This window comes from Perna viridis, chromosome 2, assembly GCF_037379345.1.
Source record: "Perna viridis isolate PV_CMFRI_1.1 ecotype Kerala chromosome 2, ASM3737934v1, whole genome shotgun sequence".
NCBI classification, from domain to species: Eukaryota; Metazoa; Mollusca; class Bivalvia; order Mytilida; family Mytilidae; genus Perna; species Perna viridis.
Window position 1 is genome coordinate 67,663,796 of NC_142446.1, and position 23,693 is coordinate 67,687,488.

General features: G+C 34.4%; 3 protein-coding genes across 3 annotated transcripts; 2 read left to right on the forward strand and 1 right to left on the reverse strand.

The window, feature by feature from the left end:
• Positions 1–35: 35 nt before the first annotated feature.
• On the reverse strand, positions 36–3,564 carry LOC148626618 (uncharacterized). Its single transcript, XM_088570757.1, has 3 exons — positions 3,361–3,564; positions 971–1,135; positions 36–329 (listed from the first exon to the last, which is right to left on the reverse strand). Exons 1-3 carry the CDS (start codon positions 3,545–3,547, stop codon positions 160–162), a joined length of 522 nt encoding a protein of 173 aa, XP_088426883.1. The 5' UTR covers positions 3,548–3,564; the 3' UTR covers positions 36–159.
• Positions 3,565–12,797: 9,233 nt separating this feature from the next.
• Positions 12,798–15,452, forward strand: LOC148626619 (uncharacterized). Its single transcript, XM_088570759.1, has 3 exons — positions 12,798–13,197; positions 14,299–14,422; positions 14,687–15,452. The coding sequence occupies exons 1-3, from the start codon at positions 12,832–12,834 to the stop codon at positions 15,076–15,078; spliced, it is 882 nt and encodes a 293-aa protein (XP_088426885.1). The 5' UTR covers positions 12,798–12,831; the 3' UTR covers positions 15,079–15,452.
• Positions 15,453–18,579: 3,127 nt separating this feature from the next.
• LOC148626620 (uncharacterized) lies at positions 18,580–23,159 on the forward strand. Its single transcript, XM_088570760.1, has 4 exons — positions 18,580–19,224; positions 19,667–19,706; positions 21,015–21,095; positions 22,196–23,159. The coding sequence occupies exons 1-4, from the start codon at positions 18,832–18,834 to the stop codon at positions 22,606–22,608; spliced, it is 927 nt and encodes a 308-aa protein (XP_088426886.1). The 5' UTR covers positions 18,580–18,831; the 3' UTR covers positions 22,609–23,159.
• Positions 23,160–23,693: the final 534 nt, after the last annotated feature.

Consider the following 23,693-nt stretch of genomic DNA (forward strand, 5'->3'; position numbering starts at 1 on the left):
TCTATTCACCAAAATTCTGGTTAAATAGGAAAAAATGAAAAAGAATTCCTTTATTGCATGTAGCTTTGAAAAAAATAAATTATGAGAACCATGTAAATGTACACAGTATTAATAAGCAATACACAACAAAGACATAGGGAAACAAACAGTGCATGACAATCAAATCAACTTTTCAACATCATCATCATGATCTTTGTTGTTATATTTTTGACTCAGTCCATAACTATATACTAATGGTATTGTAAACACTGTGAATATAACACTGAAGTAAGTCCACAATAAACCTCTGTTTTCTGTATAAAGATAGACATCTAGACATCCACATAAAGCTGGAATAGAAAAAAAAAACATTTATTTACATCATAGCATCTTGGCAACTACATAAAGTTACAATAAAAAATAACATTAGATACCTTAGACTGAGGGGGATAATTAGTAGATGGTTGCACATGTGCGGATCCAAGGGCGGGCATGCAGGGCATCCATCCCCTTAAAATTGGGGAAATTTTTTTTACATGAAATCTTGATATCACAAATTCTACCCTACCCCTCCCATATTTTGTTGCCTAGCTTCTCCCATACTCCCTATCTGAAATCTTAGGTCTGCCCCTGTTGTCATTAATCCTACCTGAAAATCACTATGAATCACTGGAGCTTTCCTCCGAACGATTATTAATTTGGTCGCTATATATACGTCGCTACCTTGTTTCAAATTCTCATGCAGTGAGTTATCATGTCCAATTACAGTGGCGGATCTAGATGGGGGGTCCCTCTCAGAAAAAAAAAATTGGTGAAAAATTGTGTGTGTTAGATCATGAAAAACACTTACTTCGTGATCCTCATCGGTGATCCTGTCGAAAAATGTTTTTGCTCTCCCCCCCCCTCCCCCCTTTACATAAAACTCTGGATCTGTCACTGATTTATACCAGCGTCGGTAAGCTTATATGTTACATAATGTCCATAGACTTACCACAAAGAAGAAGAACAAAGATGGTGACTCTTTTCAGGCTGTGAAGTCTTTTAGTCCCACTAATTCTATGTACAAAGCACACAACAAACAGCACCATTAGGAAAGCAGCTATACCCAGGAGCCATCCAATATAGCGTGTTATGGTAATTAATTTATTTACTATAACTGAAATTAAAAACAGTATGTACATGTAAATCTTTTACAGGAGCTCTTTGTTTTGGTGGTGAACCGAGTTCGATTCTTAAGCTACATTGTAAATTCATTGACTGGAGAAGGTCGTTCGATCATTTTAAGTTACATGTCATATACATGTGCAAGTACCTATAAATAAATGTTCATACTCTACCCAGAGGTGGATCCTGGAGTGTTCAAAATTAAAGAATAAATTGAAAGAAGACGTGCCTTAACTAGGGATCCTCTGGTTTCGCCACAACTAACTGAGAATAGGTTTTACTTTATTTATTCTTCACGATTTTAATGAAATAATATTTTTTTCCTTCTCATAATGTAAAAGAAAGCGAACTTTAGCTTACTCCCGTAGTTTAGACTTTATAAAAAGCAGTTCATTTGGAATTAACCAATTCGCGTTCATAATATACTCAGTGTGCTTTTTTCATATACAGTACTCTGATTTTCGCTTGAGTCTGATTGATGAGGTGTTAAAATATTATGAAATACAATAGTCAGAAAAAGTAATTTTGAGAACTATCAGAGGTTAACTTTAAAAGGCTGCCCGGCTTTAGACGTCTATGGATGTTCGTTATACATTGAATACATCATCCTAGAGTGGAATAAAATTCCAATTCTGTGGTGTAAATGGACGTTGGAACGGCGCGTCGGGCTGAGGAGGAGTGTTTATTTTGCCTTAGTAGTGACTGAAAGCTGTGATCTATGTTATCAATAAAGTAATTGAAGCCACAGTAAATATTGTAGTATATCTATATTAGACAGATATTAGCATAACGTGTATTTCAAGGAATACTAAACTAGTTTACATGTGACTAAAAATCTATAAATGTTTAAAATTAGCCTATACGCCAGTCAGAACAGCATGACTGGAAATCAAATGAGACCTCAGAAAGTCATGTTATTCAATATCACAGTGCATCACATGCTAATGAAGTTGAAAAAAAATTAAAATGATGCAAAGATGTTCACTTGCATTAATGATGACCATTATTGTTTACTTTCTGGACTTTAAACAGTGTGTCTGCATTAGAATCATTATACATGTACATGTACTGGTATATGTACCCATTGAGTTACTTCCAAAAGATATGGAATATCCACCAATGAGACAAAAAAGCCACAATAAAAAGTCGTATTAAAACGTGCCAGGAATGTTTTCTTGCACTTGTCTACTACATGGTATGTTTTTTCAGTATGATTTGTTTAGAACAGGGTAATTGCAAAGAACTGTGCTTTCAGTACAGTCATGTACAACTCTTTCTAATTTAAATTTGCAATTCTATTTTTTTTTGGCAAATCGCCAAAGTTGATTCCAATAGGAAATTCAATAATTTAATTGTAAAACCAGTGTTCCAATTGGCCAATGCCCACTTCCAATTGTAAAAATATTGCCCTTCGTATTTTTTTCCCACTTGGAATATGTAATTCCAATTGGATTAATCATTTCCTATATGGGAAGAAAAAAATCCCAAGGGAAGAATTTTTTTCTCCCATGAGAAGTTTATTCACTTCCAATGCGAAAAACAGTGAGAAAATTGGAAACAGGAAATGAGATAACACAGTGGGGGATTCAGAGGAGTAACAGGTGGTTGCATCGCCCTTTTAGTAAAAATTGTCATTTTCAATGATAAAATTGACAAAAATTGGCAAACAATGTCCTAGAACTCCTTTTTTCTGAGGAATCCCGGCTTGCACCCCTCTTTCCAAAATGTCTGGATCCACCCCTGTACCAACACTATCAAACAGTGAATTAAAAACAAGACAACCAAAGGCGGTCCATTGATCTTCCTTGAAAGATGAGAAAGTACAATTAGTAACATCAACTGAAAGCGCGCCACATGATATAACGCAACTTATCAACCTTTGATGGCACAATATTGGAACTTTAAGAGCTTTCGAGACAATCATTAGCTTTGTTGAGTAACAGATGATATGCCATCTTGATAAACATATAAATGGACATCATGTAGAAAGAAAAAAAAACAGAAAGAACTACAGTACATGTACCAAAGAACAGAAGGGAATTTTCTACATGTATTTAAGGTTCAACATACAAAATAATTACAGTCGTGGTCATGTATGTCGTCTTAGTTTAAAAATATAAATTTTTAAAATGTACTCAGTTCAATCATATAAAACAGTCCAAGTAGTTGAAAATGTCTCTGATCTTATTTCAAAACTATAAATCAACGGCAACTTACTTGTATTTGTATAGACAGTACTAGTAGTGTTTAAATTATTATATTCCAGTGTAAAATTTCCATTTGTGCTATAGTAATATTTATGAGATTTCCAATACTGGTATTCTGTAAGAAATGTCAAACTACGGAAAACGACGATCCCCACACAGCTAAGGAATACAACGGCGGCACATTCCAGCTTTGCCATTTCGACACAGTGACCCTCTACTACTGACTATAGGGTAGTTGACTAGCTTTATATATACTATAACCGACGGTGAGATCTTGTTGTAATATATCTGGCAGGTGAACTGTTCGTCTTAATGAGGATATTCAACCTTTTTGTTTTTTTATGATTATTAATTTACGATAAAATGTTTAACATGTTTTTTAAAATTGAATAATTTATCTGTCATTTTTTACAACACCTGGTTTACTTAAAGTCAGGTCAGGTTCAGTCCTGTGCGTATTGTCATACTGTCTTTTGATGACTGTTTAGTTACCAGAGTGACCTTGTCAAGTCGAATCTTGTGTATAAATCTTGACTTTTGGTGAACGGACCTGATTAAGTTGAAACCTATGTTTAATCATACCCCCGCTTTTGCAGTAGGTAAAGAGTGATCATGGTGGCCGTTTGTCCCTCTGCAATTATTTCTTCAGAGTTTTCTCGGCAACTTCTTATCACAGCAATTTGATATTTTGACTGAAACTCTACATTGATGTGCCACGTCGTGTGATACGGTTTCAGATTGAAGTAACGTCCAATTTTGTTTGACCATGGGGAGCGGGGCCCTAATATCCTCTTGCGAGCTTTCGTCAAACGTTTCTGGTTTATGTTTTGAAAGTTAGTTACTGGTTTTACAATGTACAGTTAAACCTAGATAAGTCGAACCCTGTTCAAGTAATACCGGAAGGCTTTAAAACGGACACGTTTGTATTCTTCATATGGGTTTTAAACTTTTTTTACAATAAACAATTATTACATATTTATTTGCAAAATAACAAAAGAAATCACACACAAGTTAATATTACTTATGTGGTCTCTCCAACAATACACTAGGACTACCACAACACAATTAAGAGAAGCAATAAAAAAAAAAAAAAACTGCGAGAAAACCTCACTAAGGAATATCCCCGCTCCCACCTCGGTAACCTTACGGTCATATCGAACAGGAAGTTCAAGTCGTATCTGTCTTAAAATGATATACCAATATACAGTGTCAAAATATCAAGTGATGGTGCTCAGTAATTGCAGAGAAACTTGTGGACGAGCATGCACCAAGATCACTATATACTCAGACCGATTTGAAGACTTCCGTAGAGATACTTTACTGTTTTGTTTATCTGGAATGATACATAATACCTAAAAACTGAAAAGTTTATTAAAAATATCTTTTTTTCTAAAGCATCTTCCATATAAACCTCTCTGACTCAGCATTTTATTCAATTAAACATGACCTTTTACATGTGAAGATACAAAATTCATTTTAAATTCATGAATGACAACCTTCATAGAAGGAAAGATTTGTGTCAGAATGACATATGACACTTATAATTTCATATTTCATATTAATCAGGTTAAAAAGTAAATGTATGCTATACAAATGTATGATTACTAAGCGAAATATATGGGACAAAGACATGTTATTTCACCTTCACGCTTTCATTGCACTTTCAACCATTCACCTCGTGTTAAGTACAACCGTTACATACAGATACGCCCAGGTCCTTTTTAGGGCCTTGCAAGATAAGATATAGCGGTTCATGGCACAGGCACTTATATAGGTATAGGATATATTTTTAACTTTAATTTTTTTTTACAAAAAAAGAAAAAGAAAGAAAATTTAATAAACGGTTGAAACGATGTATTTCCGAATTTTTTGTAGAAAAAAATTAAAAAGTTCTGGACCCAAATGCCTGCGGTTCATGGACTCTAGGGTTTGTGCAAAAGGTGTGGCAAAAACATAAAAAAAAATCATCATAGATGTTTACTTAACAAAGTGTTACTTTAAAAAAAACAACAAGATTATGTTGCAACAAGACGAAAGTGATCTCTTCAGAAGTTTTATGGTAGACACCATAAAGTCACTGATCGTTAGAGGGTGGCAAGATACATGCAACACCAACAGATTTGTTCACAACATTGTCATTATTTCTCCGCTTTCATCTAAACCCTGGTTTGTACGCGGGCAGAATGCGGCTATCTAAAAAAAACAAGTATTTGTCGTTCCCTCAAGATACTACGTTGTTTCCTCAACTCCCACAAGATGTTATGCCGTTTCCACAAGATAGTATGTCGTTCCAACAAGATAATAAGTCGTTCCCTCAAGATACACTGTAGTTCCAACAAGATGCTATTTCGTTCCCACAAGAAATCGATCTTGTTGACATACGATATTACCTAACTTGATGACTATCTGATGACATATTATATTAAAGGAACGACATATGATCTTGAGTGAATGACATAACATCTGGAGGGAATGACATAATATCTTGAGTGACAACATAAGTTTCTTCTGAGGACAACAGCCGTTTTAGGGAACGATATTAATATTTAGAAGGAACGACATACACGTAAAATATTTTTCACATGGCCTTATTCTGCCACCGTAGATTTGATATGAAACGAGCATGTCGGATATTTCTAGAACAGCAGAGGACACTACCAGAACATAAGATCAATTCTTCCTGTTTACACTGTCCGAATTTGTTAGTATTCCATTGTTTGTTTTGTTGACTGTGCTCGATCCCCGATTTGCATGTTTGGATATCCTGTGGAGAACCTAGTTCTGATCATATTGTTTTTCTATTAATTACCAGCTAGGGGTGGATCCAGTCACTTTGAAAAGGAAGGATGGCAGCCGGGGTATTTGCCATTTTGCTTCAAATGACAAATTTTCAAATAAAAGGGGGTGTGAATGCCTTGTACCCCTTCTGGGTCCGCCACTGATTTCTTTGATTTGGATCTTATGAAATGGAACGTCCAACGTAAACAAGACAGACATAATATTACATAGTGTGTCACCTTTACGTGTGCTCTGTCCTTTCAATCATTGACCTCGACTGAATATGTAGTTATAATAATCATATTAATTTTGTACTGACCTACGTAAGGAACGCCGTAAAGCCCTTAACAGATAACTAATTACCACAGAGGTCAAGGAACTATCTGCTGGGGCAACTACACATAGATTTTAAGCTTTTAACTTCCTCAGAGGTGTTGGTCAGATTTATTTTCGGTTTGTTACGAAACCTAAATATGAAATTGCAGTTTCTTGAATTTGTTTTTCCTTTGTAGTGATTTTGATTAACTTTTTTTGGGCAATCAATGGAAGAAGATCAAATATCACTTAATACACAAACATTTATATGAACAATGAAGAATCAAATGCGGATCCAAGTGGGGCACCCCTTATGAATTTGCACGCATAAAACAGTGTTAAATAAAGTCATTTATCATACTAGTCATCAGGAAATTGTTAATTAATGCATTTTTTATTGTATAACCCGCATGCTTAACTTTTTCAGAATACAATATTTTTAAATCAAGTAAATAGAAAGCAATGAATGTCAAACAGAAATATATTTAAATATTTGTTGGTTTAATAATGTCTATTGGTAATGCATCATGTTCGCTGTTTTCACCGGAACTTCTCAGTTCTCAAAAATAGAAATATTGTATTTTGTTACTATGAAATAATTCTTAAAATCAATTAAATATGACCTCTTTCGCTTCAACAACTTATTCTGTCATGTACCAGACCATTTACAATATAAATGTAATAGTCTTAAGAATTGAAACAATTTCGCAACTACGCAATAGTCCACTCGATTGCGGTGTGGCCCATACAAAAAGCTCGAAGATCATTAACATCATGTGTAAAGCCGATTATTTTAATAACTAAGGGGGGTTTTAATGTCCTTGACTGCCCTGTCGGGTCTCGCACGGACGGATTAATGATGTGCACTGTGAATATGTGAAACGCCAAATTAACATATATTCAAACAATAATACCGATCTTTAAATAATCGAAGATAGGTTGAATTAATTTGAAGATACCAAGTTCAATTTATTAAAGATAGGTGCAATTTAATTCAAGCAATCTTTAATTCATTTGGTGATATAGGTACTGTAATCAAATTCTAACCTAGGTCTAATTCATTTGAAGAAATATTCAATTCCGATTATTTGTACCTCGGAACATTTAATTTGATGATGTAATCCATTATGATTTATATCTAACTTCAAAGGAACTGAAGATAGGTTCAATTCAGTTACAGATAGATATTATTCTTTTCAAAATATGTTAATTTGGTTCCATATATATATATAATTATTTATATAATTTGAAATATATTTCATTTTTGCAATTCAAAATATGTCAGTTCTTTATTTTACATTCCAGATTTTTTTCATAGCATTTTAAGCAGGGGTGGGAGCAAGAGTAAAAAAATTATAGCACATTGTCATATTGTATGTAAGATAGCAACCATTTGATTCTCTTGGGGGGAGGGGGGAGGATTTTTTTCCCTTGAGCAAAAATAACTTGTAATTTTTTCCAGGGCCAATCAAAAACAAATAACTTTTTTTCACCATCTATAGAAAACAATTATTTTGTCATCTCACTACTGCAAAGCACTTTTCACAAAGACAAACATCTCCAGTGATTAGGTTGCTGCCTAAACAAGCCATGGAAATGGCCCAAACAATTCTGTGAAACGAGAAAAGTATTGATTTACTACGTGTCACTCCGCTAGTTTACAAATAAACCTTCAACACAATAGCGTCTATAATATAATATGTATTATAATAACGAGAATAGATCGCGTAGTGCTTTTTCTGTGAAACATAATGTGAAGTACTCTGAAGTAGAACAAAGCCCACGTATTCTCGTTGTTTAAATAAAAGGGGTCATAAATTTATACTTAATTTCGGTTGCATTTCTTACACACTGTGACAATTCATTTCTTTATAAATAAGATAGCGTGCGTCTGAGAGAGTGTTCTTAGAAAAGTGCTATTGTAAACAAAGTTAAATCCGCCTAAATATTGTCCGTATTGTATATAAATAGCATAAATATAAAAATACAAAATTAGATTAATAAAAGATATAGTGTATAACATTTTATGTCAACTTGAATGCTAATATATATATATAGTAAATGGTCTGTGAACACAACTCACTACCTGATCAGGTGAATACCTGTGACGTATAATTTTTTTTTTACCGACAGTAACAAAGATCTTGAACATTGTGCTATAGACACACGTTGTGTGTTGATCTTGAATACTGAACTATAAAAATAGAAAAATATTTACAAATACTGTTATAAGAAACTATACAAAATGGGAAGAACTTAATGTTTTTTGTTAATTCCGTGTGGGTGTAAAAAACGGACTTCTTTTATCCAAAATCCCTCCCGCTTCACTCTCTGTAGATCGGTCCAGATCGTGTTTTGTTCCACGATGAAGATTTTCATTTTGTTGAAATCATCGAGGCAGTGGTTAGGTAATCTAAAGTGTTGACTCACTGGGAGTAAAGGCTTTTTTGTTAGGTCGCTCCTGTGTCCGTTCAAGCGCTTGTGAAAAGGCTGTTTAGATTCACCAACATATTGAAGGCCACAAATGGGACAGTGGAGCAAATATATTACATTAGCACGCTTGCAGTGCACGTTGCAAAATATTTTGTAGCGTTTCCCCGTGACTTTGCTGGTGAATGATGACGAGTGGTGCATTTGGTTGCAACATTTACACCTTTTGTCACCACAGGAGCGACTCTCGCCTGGAGTCAAGTTGGGCTTAGATATTTCAGCCCTCACAAGTAGACTACGCAAACTGTCTGGCTGTCTGAAAGCAATCATAGGTGGTTCGGGAAAAACTTTGGATAATGTTGAGTTTCTCTCGACAGAGGCCCAGTGCTCACGAATGGTGTTGTGGCTGTTTTTAAGGCAGGGGTGGTATGTTAGAACACAAGGGGTTCTTTTACATTTTTTTCTTTGCCTTATATTGTAGCAGACTACTTCTTGGGATATTGTGAATTTTTTGGAACCCTTCTTTGATGGTCTTGTATCTATATCCCCTTCTTCTTAAATTGTTCTTCAGTTGACCTAGACTTTTCTTTAAGGATTCGTCATTTGAACAAATGCGTCTTAGCCTAAGAGATTGACTGAATGGTATACTCTTAGTCAGGTGAGATGGATGACAGCTCTTAGGCATAAGATATTGATGCGTGTCAGTTGGTATAGAGTATAGGTCCGTGGAGAGCTCTCCCCCCGATAAGGTGCTGGGGGTATCGAGGAACGAGATGCTAGTAGCAGATGTTTCGTGAGTGAACTTAATTGAAAGATGTTGACTGTTGGCACGAGCGATAAAATTGTTTAGTTCTTCTTCGTCATGTGTCCACTTCATATCCACGTCGTCAATAAACCTATACCAGGACAGAGGCTTTTCTATAGAGGATTCAAGTTGTTCTTTTTCAAATTTTCCCATGAAAATGTTGGCATAAGACGGAGCCATTTTGGTACCCATAGCTGTGCCATTTATTTGTAAGTAATGGTCTCCATTAAAAGTAAAATTGTTCTTTTTTAAAACCATTGTGAGCAAAGTGACTAGGCAGTCAGTAGGTGGAACTTTGACCTCCCGAGAGTCCCATACCTCTCTGCAAGCCTCGACACCATCAGAGTGAAGAATGTTGGTATAGAGAGATGTAACGTCCATAGTGACCAGAGTGGTGTTTGAATCCCCTTCCACCAAACACCACTCTGGTCGCAATGGTATTGTTTTTGAAGTTCATAATTCCAAAATTAACCAACATATTGACTCATTCACATGAACAGGTCATTTTGTTATTGTGTCAGACCATATATATACATGTATATATGAATGATATATTTATTTATACTGCCCAATTTGGTTTTTATCCTCACTGGAAGAACATATGATTTCATTTCTTAGAAAGAATATTTAAGTTTCGTCTTTATAAAAATCAGATGTGATTCGTGCATGTCAAAAACCAACCAAACTCAGTTTTATTTCTTGTTCAGAAACCGTTATAGATCACATAACCAGTCTAGTTAATTCATTTTGGGGTTGCGCTTTTGAGATAATATTCATATAGATTGTACATAAAATTAACACTTTGCAAGAGTTATCGTTCTTGATTTTGGTTTGATTTGGTTGATTTTAGTGGGAAGTTAAAGTGTAGTTTCCTTAAAAGTACAGATCTAAATACAGAAAGGACTATCGTTACATGACAATATAGCTTATGTAGACCAAAAAGCATCGTCAGATCCATGGGTTTTTTCTATAATACCATGAATCACCTTATAATAGACAGTGTCTGAATTTTATATTGACTGGTACTTGTACATGTAGATAATCTTTCTTTCAATTGTTTTCCCATGAAACATTAAAATTGCTGATTAAGAGAACGTATACACAACCCACGCTTTAAAACAAGACACAAGTACTCGGCTAAATTACTTTTATAAATTAGCTGACTTTATAAATATTGTATACTGACTCTTACTTAGAAAATTTAGATTTGATCCAAGTTTGAATATAAAAAATACCACTCATATCCGGTACAGTATTTCAAGACTAATCTCTCGCAGCTTTAAGGAAGATTTAAATCCAAAAATTAGTTGTATACAAGAGGTTCTACCATGTGTAATGACAAAGTAAAAGGGGAAATAACCATATACATTTATCATATATGAAACATTACAGATGAGCAATACTTTAATATAATGCTTAATTTTTTCGTCTTTAAGTAGTACCCTACCTAAAAATTATGCAAATTCTGTAATATGTGTTACACTCCATAAAAGTCACAGTTTTACTTTCGTTATTTGTTTGCTTTAAAGGTCTAAATGATGAAATTATACTAATTCATTCCATACCGTCTGCTTGAAGGAGATAATTCACACAGAAAATCCAATGGTTTCTACTGTATTTGAGCGTCATTTACAGAGTTATCTCCACTTATTTTGAATTCTACAGTACATTCTATATAATTCATATCTCTTATGAACAAGGGTCCTATGAAAATCAACATGTCATTTTCTGTTTACTTAAGTATATTAAGATATCAAAAATAAAAGATATGTAGGTTTTCCAACCATGTATCACTTTTTGCATGATTCTTAACCAAAGTGCTACTTAAAGTTAGGGTGGGTTGGAGATGGCGAGGGAGATGGTTATATAGATGTATGACGCAAACTAACTCATAAATTTTAATGTTGCTATATTCATATTGGCTGTGTGAGTTATCAATATTTATATTTCGTTTTTTTGTTTTTGTTTTTGTTTTTGTTTTTTGTTTTTTTATGTTTCCTGTTTGTTGGTTTTGTTTACGCCTGTTAGTGTCTACTTTCTTGATATTCTTACTGCACTCAACCTCACTATAATCATACGTGTATATATAGTTTGTTGACTTTATTTTTGCATTTATAATATACATACGTACATGTAACTATTTTCTTTATGTGTAAATATGTTCTATCTATATATGTTCATATAATCCCAATATTGCGGAAACAGCTAATAAAATGAATGAATACATATCACCTTCCACATAAAAAGCATGATTTATTTTCTTTTCTCCAGTAATTCGTCAATCCCTTCCCCCATTTCCCAGAAAAAAAATTTTCCCAATAAAAATCCACATCCCTCAGAAAATCAAATGGTTGCTGCTATTACTTTGTATGCACTATTTTTGTTGATTAATGTTCTTTGTTGTGTATATATGTCTGTTTTCCATGTCTGGTCTACATTCTTTTGATTTCCGCAAGAATCTTGGTTCCCTTGATTACAATTTATGTTTGTTTGTTTGTTTGTTTGTTGGGGTTTAACGCCCGAGCAGCAATATTTCAGCTATATTCAGGCGATGAACATGAAGTGGATGATAAAATGAACATGAAATGAAGATGAAATGAACAGTGGGATGGGACACAAGGACAATGGGGTCGACAAATTTTGATTGCCACTGGAAATAGGGAGAAGTCGGTAGGGTCGGGCAATTTAGCTTCCTGTGGCGGAGCCCTATGGTTCCTACTCCGGGAGAATACCACAGTAGGGTTTTTTTTACCGTGCAAGGAACGTGGCGTCTTTCTCAACACGGTGCACCACTATGGTTTGCGTTCAGGTTTTCCGTATTATAGCCTGACAACCCCAGCATGTAACACGCCAGGGGTACCCTATTCCACCACCTGGGGCACACAACCCAGTTGCTCTGTGGGCAGAGCGCTCAGACCCGGCCAGGATTCTGAGCACTATTTAGTCGCCTTTTACGACAAGCTTAGTGCTGCTGCAGGCCTATTCTTTTGACACCCGGACCTGCACGGGCTGATTACTATTTAAAAGGAACATGTCATTTCTATGAAGCTATTATCTATTTTTAAAAAAAAAGCTATTTTTAGAACAAATGGGAAATGAATATATATAGTTACATTCATTTTTATTTTCGGTTTGATAGAAGAGATATTAAAAATGAAGCCGACAAGCAGTGAAATTTGTAGTGAGAATACATGCAAGTATACTTGTCCACTTGCAGAATCATGTGAAAATGATTACGAAGCGTGCTTGTCATGCAAATCTGATCTTGAAGAAGCTAATCACTTTATTTTGAATTTTTGTTCGAGAACAACTTTACTTGTATCAATTGTGATTTCTATGTGTATTAATATCACCATTATTTCTGTGATAGTTTATTGTCTACTAAAACCTTACCCTCCAAAGAACGAGGGCTATAGTGCAGTATTGGAATTGAAGGATTCGTTATACCTACCATGTGAGAAGGATTCGACAAAGTACTGCTCTCAGGAATCTCAAAGTTTTGCGAACTTGTTTACTCTAGTAAGTGTATTAACACAATATGAAGTAATGCTAAGTTTGGATTTTTATAACACGGACAGATTCAAAAACTTTAAAAAGGAGGGGTGACAGCCGGGGTTTCTCAGAAAAGGGGGACTAGGACATTATTTAAAGATTTAACTTAGTACACGATTTATGTATTTTTATATAGCCTAGCTGGTCGAGTGGACTAGGGCGCTGGACTTTGTGCAGGCGGTGTTGCCATAGATGTCACAGCGGTACGAGTTCGAGTCCCGCGGAGGGAACGACCAAAAATTTGCATCGCAAATTTAACAGTTCTAACATCGTTGGGAATTTTTCAGACCTATATATATATATATATATATATATATATATATATATATATATATATATATATGTAGTAAATGTATTATCCAAATAAAAAGTAGGAGGATCGAAGTCAGAAGAAATTTACTTGTCTCGCTTGTTTATAGATGAGATCAGTTCTAACCTCATATGGATCCGGAATTGTCGTCGGCTCTTGGACAGTTCTAAAAGTGTCATAGAACAGTTCTAGAGTCGCCAGCTCCTACGACAGTTCTACTAGCAGAACCGATTCTACGAGAACAGTTCTACTGCCAGAGCCAGCTCCTACGACAGTTCTACTAGCAGAACCGATTCTACGAGAACAGTTCTACCGCTAGAGCCAGCTCCTACGACAATTCTACTAGCAGAACCGATTCTACGAGAACAGTTCTACTGCTAGAGCCAGCTCTTCTGGTAGTTCTGGCAGGGCTGGCTGTACGCAGCCGGCTCTGCTAGAACTGTCAGAAGAGCTGACCCTAAAACTGTCTGAGAACTGTTATAACTTTGTCATATATATATATATATATATATATATATATATATATATATATGTTTTTCTGACAGTTCTAGGACAGTCTCATCTGTAGGCACGGTATCAAAATTTGGATCAAGGGAAGAAATTAAATTTTGAAAAAAAAAGGACAATTATTACTACCCTTACTGCCAGACTTTTTCTATGCCTCGATTAGTTCTGGAATGTAAGCGTGTGTGTGGTACACTAACAGCAAAAAATAAAGCCTTGCACTGTAAACAATTACTTTGAAATTTTACTTGCAGTTGTTGTCAGAATATGAAGGTAGACCGAACCGCAGTACTTACGAGGAAGAGAAGGATGAAAACCGTCCAGTTTTAAAACAGAGGTTTTCTGAGATGTACTTCGTCAATAAACCAAATTCTACAGGTACGCTTGAAAGCGGTATTGGCAGAGTAGTGCAGTTCGTATAGCCTTCTTTTAAAAAAATGTGAGAGTAGAAAATAGGTGTTGGGGATGGACTTTTGGGGGTGGAGAAACATTACTTAATTCTTATCGGTACTAAATGCAATAAAAGAAACGGGGATAGATTTTTTGTAAGTTTTGTATGATGATATTTATGTTGCCCATTAATTACAAGGCTAGTTATTGTTCTTAGTAAAATTTAATAATTTTCATTCTTGTGTTTTTTAGGAGAAAGACTGTCACTACATGCAGCAAAATACTCATATAACAGACAGATAGATAAAAAGCATATTGAAGTGCCAGCAAATGGATCGTATATCGTGTTTGTGTCGATTGAGCACTGTTTCCGGTCAAGCGGAAACACCCTGAAACGAGTAACGGCAAATGTCGTACGCAATTTTCAAGGAATAAAATCCATAATTTACCAACAGTCCATTAAGCCTCTAAAAGGAGAAGGGTTCCTGGCCTATGTTCCTGTTAAAGGTTTCTTTCCAATACGGTTACAACAATATGATAAACTGTCGTTGGAAATGCAAGAAACTGGGAGTTTGTATAGCATGAAAGTAGGCAACGTTTTTGGGTTACAGGAGGTGGTCAAGGATAATTTAGGATGGCGGTGAAAACAAGCACGATTGACAAAATCTGGATGTTGGGTTCCATTCCATTTCCTAGTACTGAGTCACGTAAAGTTTAATTTCGCTTAAAACGAGGAACCATTATAGGGTTCGGAATAGCGACCACATCAACGATACAGTCGGTTGTTTACTTCATAACATACGATCTACCTTTACAAGTGTCCTTTGTAAAGATGTCGGTGAACTTTTAATAAAATTTATCCAAAGTAACTATACTTAATGTATTTAATGACTTTCAAGACTAGCATATAACTCATATTGTTTCGTGTTAGGTCTGTACCATACATATCAGTCATGTACATGTACTTGTATTACATTATTATATAATAAACTAAAATACATTTGTTATCTTAACACAAGTTTTTAATTCTGAAATTGCTGAGATTTAATGTCATTTCCACTATACAGTAGGTTTGCCCTTTTGGTACGAATCACAGGGCTACAATTCTTTCACCATCAGATATGCAGCCCAACTAGTATTTCGTGTTTATATAATGTTGAATGTAAATGCCCATGGAACCGTGATTTTGAATTTTGACAATCGGAACACCTCAGACTTTCTTGTTACATAAAAGAAAAACCTCGAAGGCACTAGGCGGATGGATCTGTCCGGAATTTGACCGATCCTATTTTAAAATTATAGTTAAACTGGTTGATTTTTTTTTCTGTTACTTTTTTTTTATTATCTCCTCCCTTCGCGCCAGAATTCTTGGAAGGGTTGTTGTTCTTTATTTCTAGTGATATCCAACTAAAATTTTTAGCGCCACCTGATGGATAGAACTACTTTGATTCGCGTATGTCTACAATTCCAGCAAATTTTACAAGAAGAAATTCCCCTTTCTGTTTCCGAAGTTATTTTTCAGTGTAGTGGAAATGGCCGAGTAGTCCCGATTGGAATTTTGAATTTGAATTTGAATATATCTATTGATTGGGCTGCAGATTTTATTCTGTGATTGAATAACTTACTGCATGGTAATGAAGATAATGCTTTGCGAAATATTTAGCATTAAAAAACATTTACACTTAAAATGAGATGAATTCTTTCAATCAAAACAACTGGTTACCAGGAACCAAATTAAACTGGCAATGGCTATACATAGATATTGGGGCCTGATAATGTATATGACCTATATAGTAAATTGTAACGAGCACCTGTGGTTGAATCGGAAACTGGGTAATATTACACAAATTCAATGCTAACCGGTCAATTCATCTTTGAATGTAAACTTCCCGTTCTCATACTAGCAAAAATACACATAGATATGTGTATGATACATGTATGTATTTAAAAGAGGTATATTTTAACGATCTTTGTGTCGCTTATGCTATTGAATAGGAATTTCCAGATTAAACAACTGGCAATGAATATCTATAGGTATCGGGGCCCTGCTAATGTACATGACCTATATAGTCTTGTGACGAGCCCCTGTGCCTGAATCGGGAAATGGGTAATCATGTTTAATGTTAATTAACCGATCATTTCATGTAAACTTCCCGTTCTCATACAAGTTACAGACCACCAATTCAACCAATGAGCATTTGGAACGTACGTTAAAAATAGTCCTACGCAGAAAATACCCCTGTTCCTCATAGTGCTGTGAAAAAAAAATCTCATCTCATTTAAAAAATTTAAACAGTTTCTGAAAGGAAAAACATTTCTGTACATTTTATAGGTGCATTTTGCTTCTTGTGATGTGAAGCCTAATCTCCATAATGATTTCTAAATATACCCCTATCTTGTAAAAACACTGGGATTTCCCATGCTATTTATAGACACTTCACTTCCGGTGACCAGTACTGCACTACAAGTCTGCTAACCCCACATGCCATTCTGAGGATTGTGAGCTGACATATGTAGAATCATGCTGATATATAGTCCTGTGCAGGTTAAAGTTAAGGTAAAGTCCAGAGAAGCCATTGAATATTGTGATATTAGCATATAAACCTATGGGAAGTGGAATTAGTGGTTTCTAGCCTACAAGCATGAAACACACGTGTATAATAATTAAGAGGTTCATTTTTTCTCATACGAAGCTAGAACTATGACGCTATGACGGTGAACACGGCACAGATCTGCAACATAACGTGGAGTGGAAATATATAATTATGCAAATCATATGCAAATATAAATTACTAAAATTACGAGTGCAAGAAGTAGCTAACAATACTACCGACTTGTTAAACTGTATTTGCACCTGTTATGGTCTCCTGCTCATACATGTATATTGCAAGAAAAAAACGAGGGAACGACCAAATGATTTATAGAAAGTCAGTAGTTTTTTTTCAAATATATTTTTAGAAATATCTCGGCCATCCAAATTTGAAAATAAATGCGTAAACTAAACAGAACTGAACATGGACCAAGATACTAGTATAACGTTTGTCTTTTCTGATTCGACCTAGTATACAAAAGTTAAGCGTGCGAACTAGGACAACTATCTAATAAATTGAATGAAATTTCTGTTCAAACCGACAACAATTAATATAAACCTTTCTCTAAAACTCAGGCAGATATCCTCAGCGACTTCTCCGCAATATCATTTTGATTATATAGGTCATCAACAAAGAAAACACACACACACACACACACACACACACACACACACACACACACACACACACACACACACACACACACACACACGGACTTCTGTCCCAGTTTTTCCTCAGCTGTCGGGAATGTAGGTGAATCATTACATTTTATTTCTTATTACCTTCTGGTTCTTATTTGAATTACTAGACTATGTATTTTGAATGGTACGGATAGCACTTTGAATTGAAGGTATATAAGAAGGTAAAACGCTTGTAAATTGATAGATTTTAATGATTTAACACGAACGCATGTGGACACATTTAAAAGAATTATTTCATATAAAAAAGAAATCTAACAAATCCAGGCATTTTAGTCATTGCACAGAAACTGTTCATTTTTAAGCACCTTTAGTGACGAGAATATTTTGCATATACATTTTTATAAGTTACTATTATATTTATTAGTTTATTAGTTCGATTATCAACGAAATGAACAAAACATAGTTCATGTACCACTTGCAGTCTTAAATTAATGTATAGAATAACATGCTTTCTGGGCCAAATCGTCAAGGATTTTTAGTTTAACAATAGATGACGCTATAGCTGAAGAAATTTCTCCGAAAAAAATGATTTAATCTCAGGCATGTCTTTATCGCACTATACCCTTGAGAAGACGGATATAAGGTTAGGCCAATTAAAAACATAAAAAGAAACTGTAAATACAAAGAAATTCTGTATTCCGATATTGTAATATATCTTATCATATTTTTATAAATAGAACACCTTCTCTAAATAAATTCGACCCAGATTGATAAATAAGAAGTAGTAATTTTCTGAAAATACATTCATAGTCATTCAAGTAATTTATAGAATTACACAAGCGTATTTGCAAAAAAATATCATAAAGATTTAAATAATGTTAAAAATAAATAAAATGCGAGACTTCGGATCGATAGAGCTGCAGCTGTCGACATGTTTGTAAACATAACCTATTTTCAGTTTAAACATTGATTTTTGTGACGTTTTCTGTATCGATCTAATAATAGATTATGAAAATAGTAGTTAATATCAGGGTTGCCTGGGAATTTTAGAGCCAAAACGATGTCGCCCTGCATTAATATTATTTGATGATCTGTGTGTTGCATTGTAAAGGAGTTTTATTACAGCTTAGTTCGGATCTTCTACATTTTTACCAACCCATCGAAAATGGAAAGCGGAGAAAAAATGGACTCTGACAGTCCGTCAGACAATATGCTAATTAGCAATTCATCCAGTATGACAACAAATAATAGGGTGGACAAATATACACAGAGGCTCAACAATGTATTCAAAGTGTCCCTTGTTGTCAATATTTTCTTACTGTGTACACTAATTTTCTTATTCATATTTAAAACGTTTGGGAAAAGCGATGACGATGAAGCAAAGGCTGATTATGTTAATATAAAAATGCCGGATTCAGGGGTATGTTTTCCATGCGACTATCTTGGTCCCGATGTTAGAAAGGAGGATACATTGTATGACCACATACAGACCACGGAAAATGGGCAGAAATTGTGCTGTATCACTAGTCTCCCAGATATAACCACCCTCATGAGAAAGGTTTGCAGCTTTTATCAAATACAAGAATATCTCATGCATTTCTAGCTTGTTACAGGTGCAGAGATTTAATACTTTTATAGGCGGACGCATCTAATTTTGCAAACAAACTCTCCTTTAAACTGCTTGGTAATTAAGGTTTTAACTGCACTATACCAAAATACATATGGGTTAGCAAAAACCGTGCAGTATACTTTTATAGTATTGCATACATCAAATGCAATGAAAGCGTTATTTAAAATAAATTTCTCATATCATTATTTCTGAATGCACCATTTATAAGATTAGTATAATATTTAGGCCAACGACACTTTGAAACTTTTCAATGTTGTGGATTTAAAAATACTTAAAACTATTTTTCGAAAACAAAATGGAAAGCGAAAATGAAAGTAAAAATACAGTATTGCAGTTTCATATGACAGTTGAAAATTTCTTTTAATTACAGGTCGTGGAAAGGCAATTTCCCCCTGGTGAACACGATTACAGTAAGTTTTTGAGTATTGAGTTCCCTTATTTCTAAAAAAAAACTTATACCCTCTATGTGGATTAGGTTTCACCAATAATAAATTAGAGTTATTCCCCCTTCCACTGATAAACTATAGGTCTTTGCCCCATAGGCTTCTTTAGTATACCTTAAATTTTCATGATTTTTTAAAAAATAAATAAGGAGTTTCAATCTAACTTTTAACTATGTTTTTCAATTAAGGAAATGTCAAAAATAATTTTTAGGTCCATTTTAGAAAAAAGGCACGAAATTTGATACACCAGGACAGGTCAAACTAAAAATAGACTTTTTCTACTTTCAGTTTTATTTTGAGTTCATAAAATAGACCCCTTTTCTGAAACATTATTTTTCATGAAAATACTGTTTTTCATCAAAAACAAGTTTATTGTGTCATAGCTTGATATTTACCCTGTACTTTTTAGGAAAAATTATAGCCATTTGCCAAGAAACAAAAACAGGAAAAGGCAAAAAAGAAGCGCACTATAGGTTACAGACCACCAATTCAACCAATGAGCATTTGGGACGTACGCAAAAATAGTCCTACGCAGAAATTACCCCTGTTCCTCATAGTGCTGTGAAAAAGTTCTCATCTTATTTAAAAAATTTAAACAGTTTCTTAAAGGAAAAACATTTCTGTACATTTTATAGGTGCATTTTGCTTCTTGTGATGTGAAGCCTAATCTCCATAATGATTTTTAAATATACCCCTATCTTGTGAAAACACTGGGATTTCCCATGCTATTTATAGACCCTTCACTTCCGGTGACCAGTACTGCACTGCAAGTCTGCTAACCCCACATGCCATTCTGAGGATTGTGAGCTGACATATGTAGAATCATGCTGATATATAGTCCTCTGCAGGTTAAAGTTAAGGTAAAGTCCAGAGAAGCCATTGAATATTGTGAAATTAGCATAGAAGCCTATGGAAAGTGGAATTAGTGGTTTTTAGCCTATATTTTTTAGCCTCCATGTTCTGACGTACACCTGCTCAGGAATATGTAATATAAGACTGATACCTATAGATTTAGACCATTTTTCTAAACGGAGATATAATCAAACACAAAATCAAACTTGAATTTTCTAAATCATGAACTTTTGTTGAAAGTCCTATCATTGCGTTCACAATCTGGCAGGTTTATATTTCGACAATTGATTCTTACCGCTACCCAAACTCACACTCTTAGTAGAAAAACTTCCATGAATGCCTGTTATTCGCAAATTATATAAATCTTATGTATCTTATATATTATAAATTTTATAGACTGCAACATTATTTGAATTCTTGTAGCTGAAGACTCTCGTGTGAAACATTCTATAAAATGGTGGCGAGAGAGACCACACTCTATACACATGTACCACGACACCACAGGTTAGTAAGCATATAAGAAAATTTAGTTACTGACTTCAAGTGCATAGAACTTGACTGTGTGATTAAGGATGTTCGACGGTCCATTTAAGAATAAGAAGGAGTTCAAAGGGTATTTTTTTTTAGATCTTCTATGCTACAATATAAAATAAGAAAAATGATGGGTCAGTGAGCTCGTTTTGGGAAAAGGATTTCTCTAGATTTTCAACAGGTTTTGTCTCAGTGTGTTTTATCTATTAAAATATTGAAGAAATAACAAGGATTTCATTAAAACTTCAGAAATTACATTTTAAGGTTTGGGGTCTCTGGGTGAAAATCTTAAAAAATTCGTAAAATCATGTATGTACATTGTACCTCAAATAATTTTGATAAGTTGTGTCCAACTGCTTGCTTTAAATTGACCCTTTATTTGAAAATAAAATTCTTACTCGTGTCCTAATTCGTTTCTAACATTAGAATGATATTTTGATGTTTGTAATAGTTCCATGACCAACTAAATTTTGAATAGGACAGAATGGGCACTTCATCAGGGTCATCGCTCTTTTAAGTGTTGCTTAATCCCTTCAGCACATGCGTATGGAGTTTTCATATCACAACTCATATTATAAGCCAGAGCTTGCCGTAACTACGCAGATTTTTTGTACCGCGCTAGACTTCTTACAATTAGGCTTCTGGACTATGGGGTTTGTGGCTAGAAGATTGAAGTCATCACTACAAAAAATTTATGGTCGTCATCATGATCTCTTGGATCGTTATCAATCTGCACCATGAGAGCCGATTTGTTCAACATGTCTTAGTTTTCCTTTTCTCTTCTGTCAATCCCGGACTTGACTTTTTATGAGCAGCTCCGTGGGTGTTTCTAGAAAAGCAGAGAACACTTACTCTACCGGTACACCTGGTCTATGCTCTCATTTTGTACTGGAGTCCGAGTTTCCGATTTACTTTTGTTGCTTTGTACTTTTTTGGTTATTTTATGTTCTTTATTGTGTGTGTGTGTCTGTTTTCCATGTCTGGTCTTTGTCACTGGATTACATTCTTTTGATTTCCTCTAGAATCTTAGATCTCTTGATTACTCGCTCTTAAAACTAGGTTAATTTTTTCAGCAAACAACTTGACGTGGACATTACGTGAAGACGGACTTGGAACTGCCTTTTCCAATGGAATATTCGTAAAAGACAACAGATTTGTTGTGCCAAGAAATGAATATGGTGATTCCGCTCTTTATTTTGTTTATGCTGCAGTGACATTTGACTTTGCAGACGAGAGTTATTTGAAAGTAGTTCCGACGGTGTATCATAACATTACCCGCCGTCATCCGAACTTGCCCAAAACTGGTGAAATTTCCATGCTTATGAGCAAATATGGTGGCTCGTCAGAATCTGAACGTATTCACACCAGTTTTCTCTGTGGAACATTTAAACTACAAAGTGGATATGAGATAGGGTCGTACGTTGACTCTTTCCAGTATGTCAAAAAATCTACATACGCTAGTTATTTTGGTATGTTCAGGTTGTGATCGAAGGCTAAGAAACCACCAGTGACAAAGAATCTATTTGACTTCAAATGACTATTTTGGTTTTTACTGAGATGAAATGGCTTTTACTAAATATGTTGTTTTTTTATTTTTGTTTATTTCCAGTTATTGTATTTCATTCATGAATCAACAGTGTAATTGCTTTGATTTTTTTTCTATTCGAAGTATGATTACGACTTGGTCTACACAAAAATGGCTATATATGGCCATGGTTTAGATTATTCATAGAAATTATGATAAAAATGGTGAATTTATAAATATCGAACTATAATCATAATTGTATAGACAAGGAAACGGTGTCAGGCATTTGGTGCATTTTTTGTACATTTGTGTCACACATTTTGTATAAATCATGGGGGATGTCATTCCTGTTTTTATTATTGTTTAATGTGTTTTATGACCGTCTTTAATGATTTATATTTTAGAACCAGTATTTCATGATGTTCGGTTTTTGTATTAGAACCACTATTTACATATTTACCGTAATTTTATTGAAGTTTTGAATGTTGTCTTATAAAGTTTTTTTATTCATATTTTATTACTTCAAAATATATATTATAAATTAATTGTGTCGTAAAGAACGATCCTATCACCCTTATTTACAATGTATACAATAAGTACGGGCATTCAGAAGTTGACAATATTTTTTAGTACTTTACCCATAAAGTGTTGCTTGTTTCTATACTATAAGAAATCTTATGGTAGACTTTGGGATATAGCAATATCTTTTTGTTATAATAAGTAAACTTTTCACATTTTGCAGTGTGATAATTCAGCTTAAGTGTTGGAATAACTTGGTGCATACGTTCGAATTTTAATTTTATATAATTAACTTTTATAGACAAATCGAGATAAAGTTCTCAAACAAAGGATATGTTACATATCTGTAAATTTTTTAATCACAAACAGCAATCAAAATGAGACAAGAATCGCTGTCTTGTTGCTTTGTATTATAGATCTGCTAGATCTTTAAATGCATTTTCTTAACAAATCTTACTTTCTGAACGTTGGTAGTGGTAATTGTGAAAAAAAAAAACAATAATTCCTGAAACCAAACCTGATAGTAT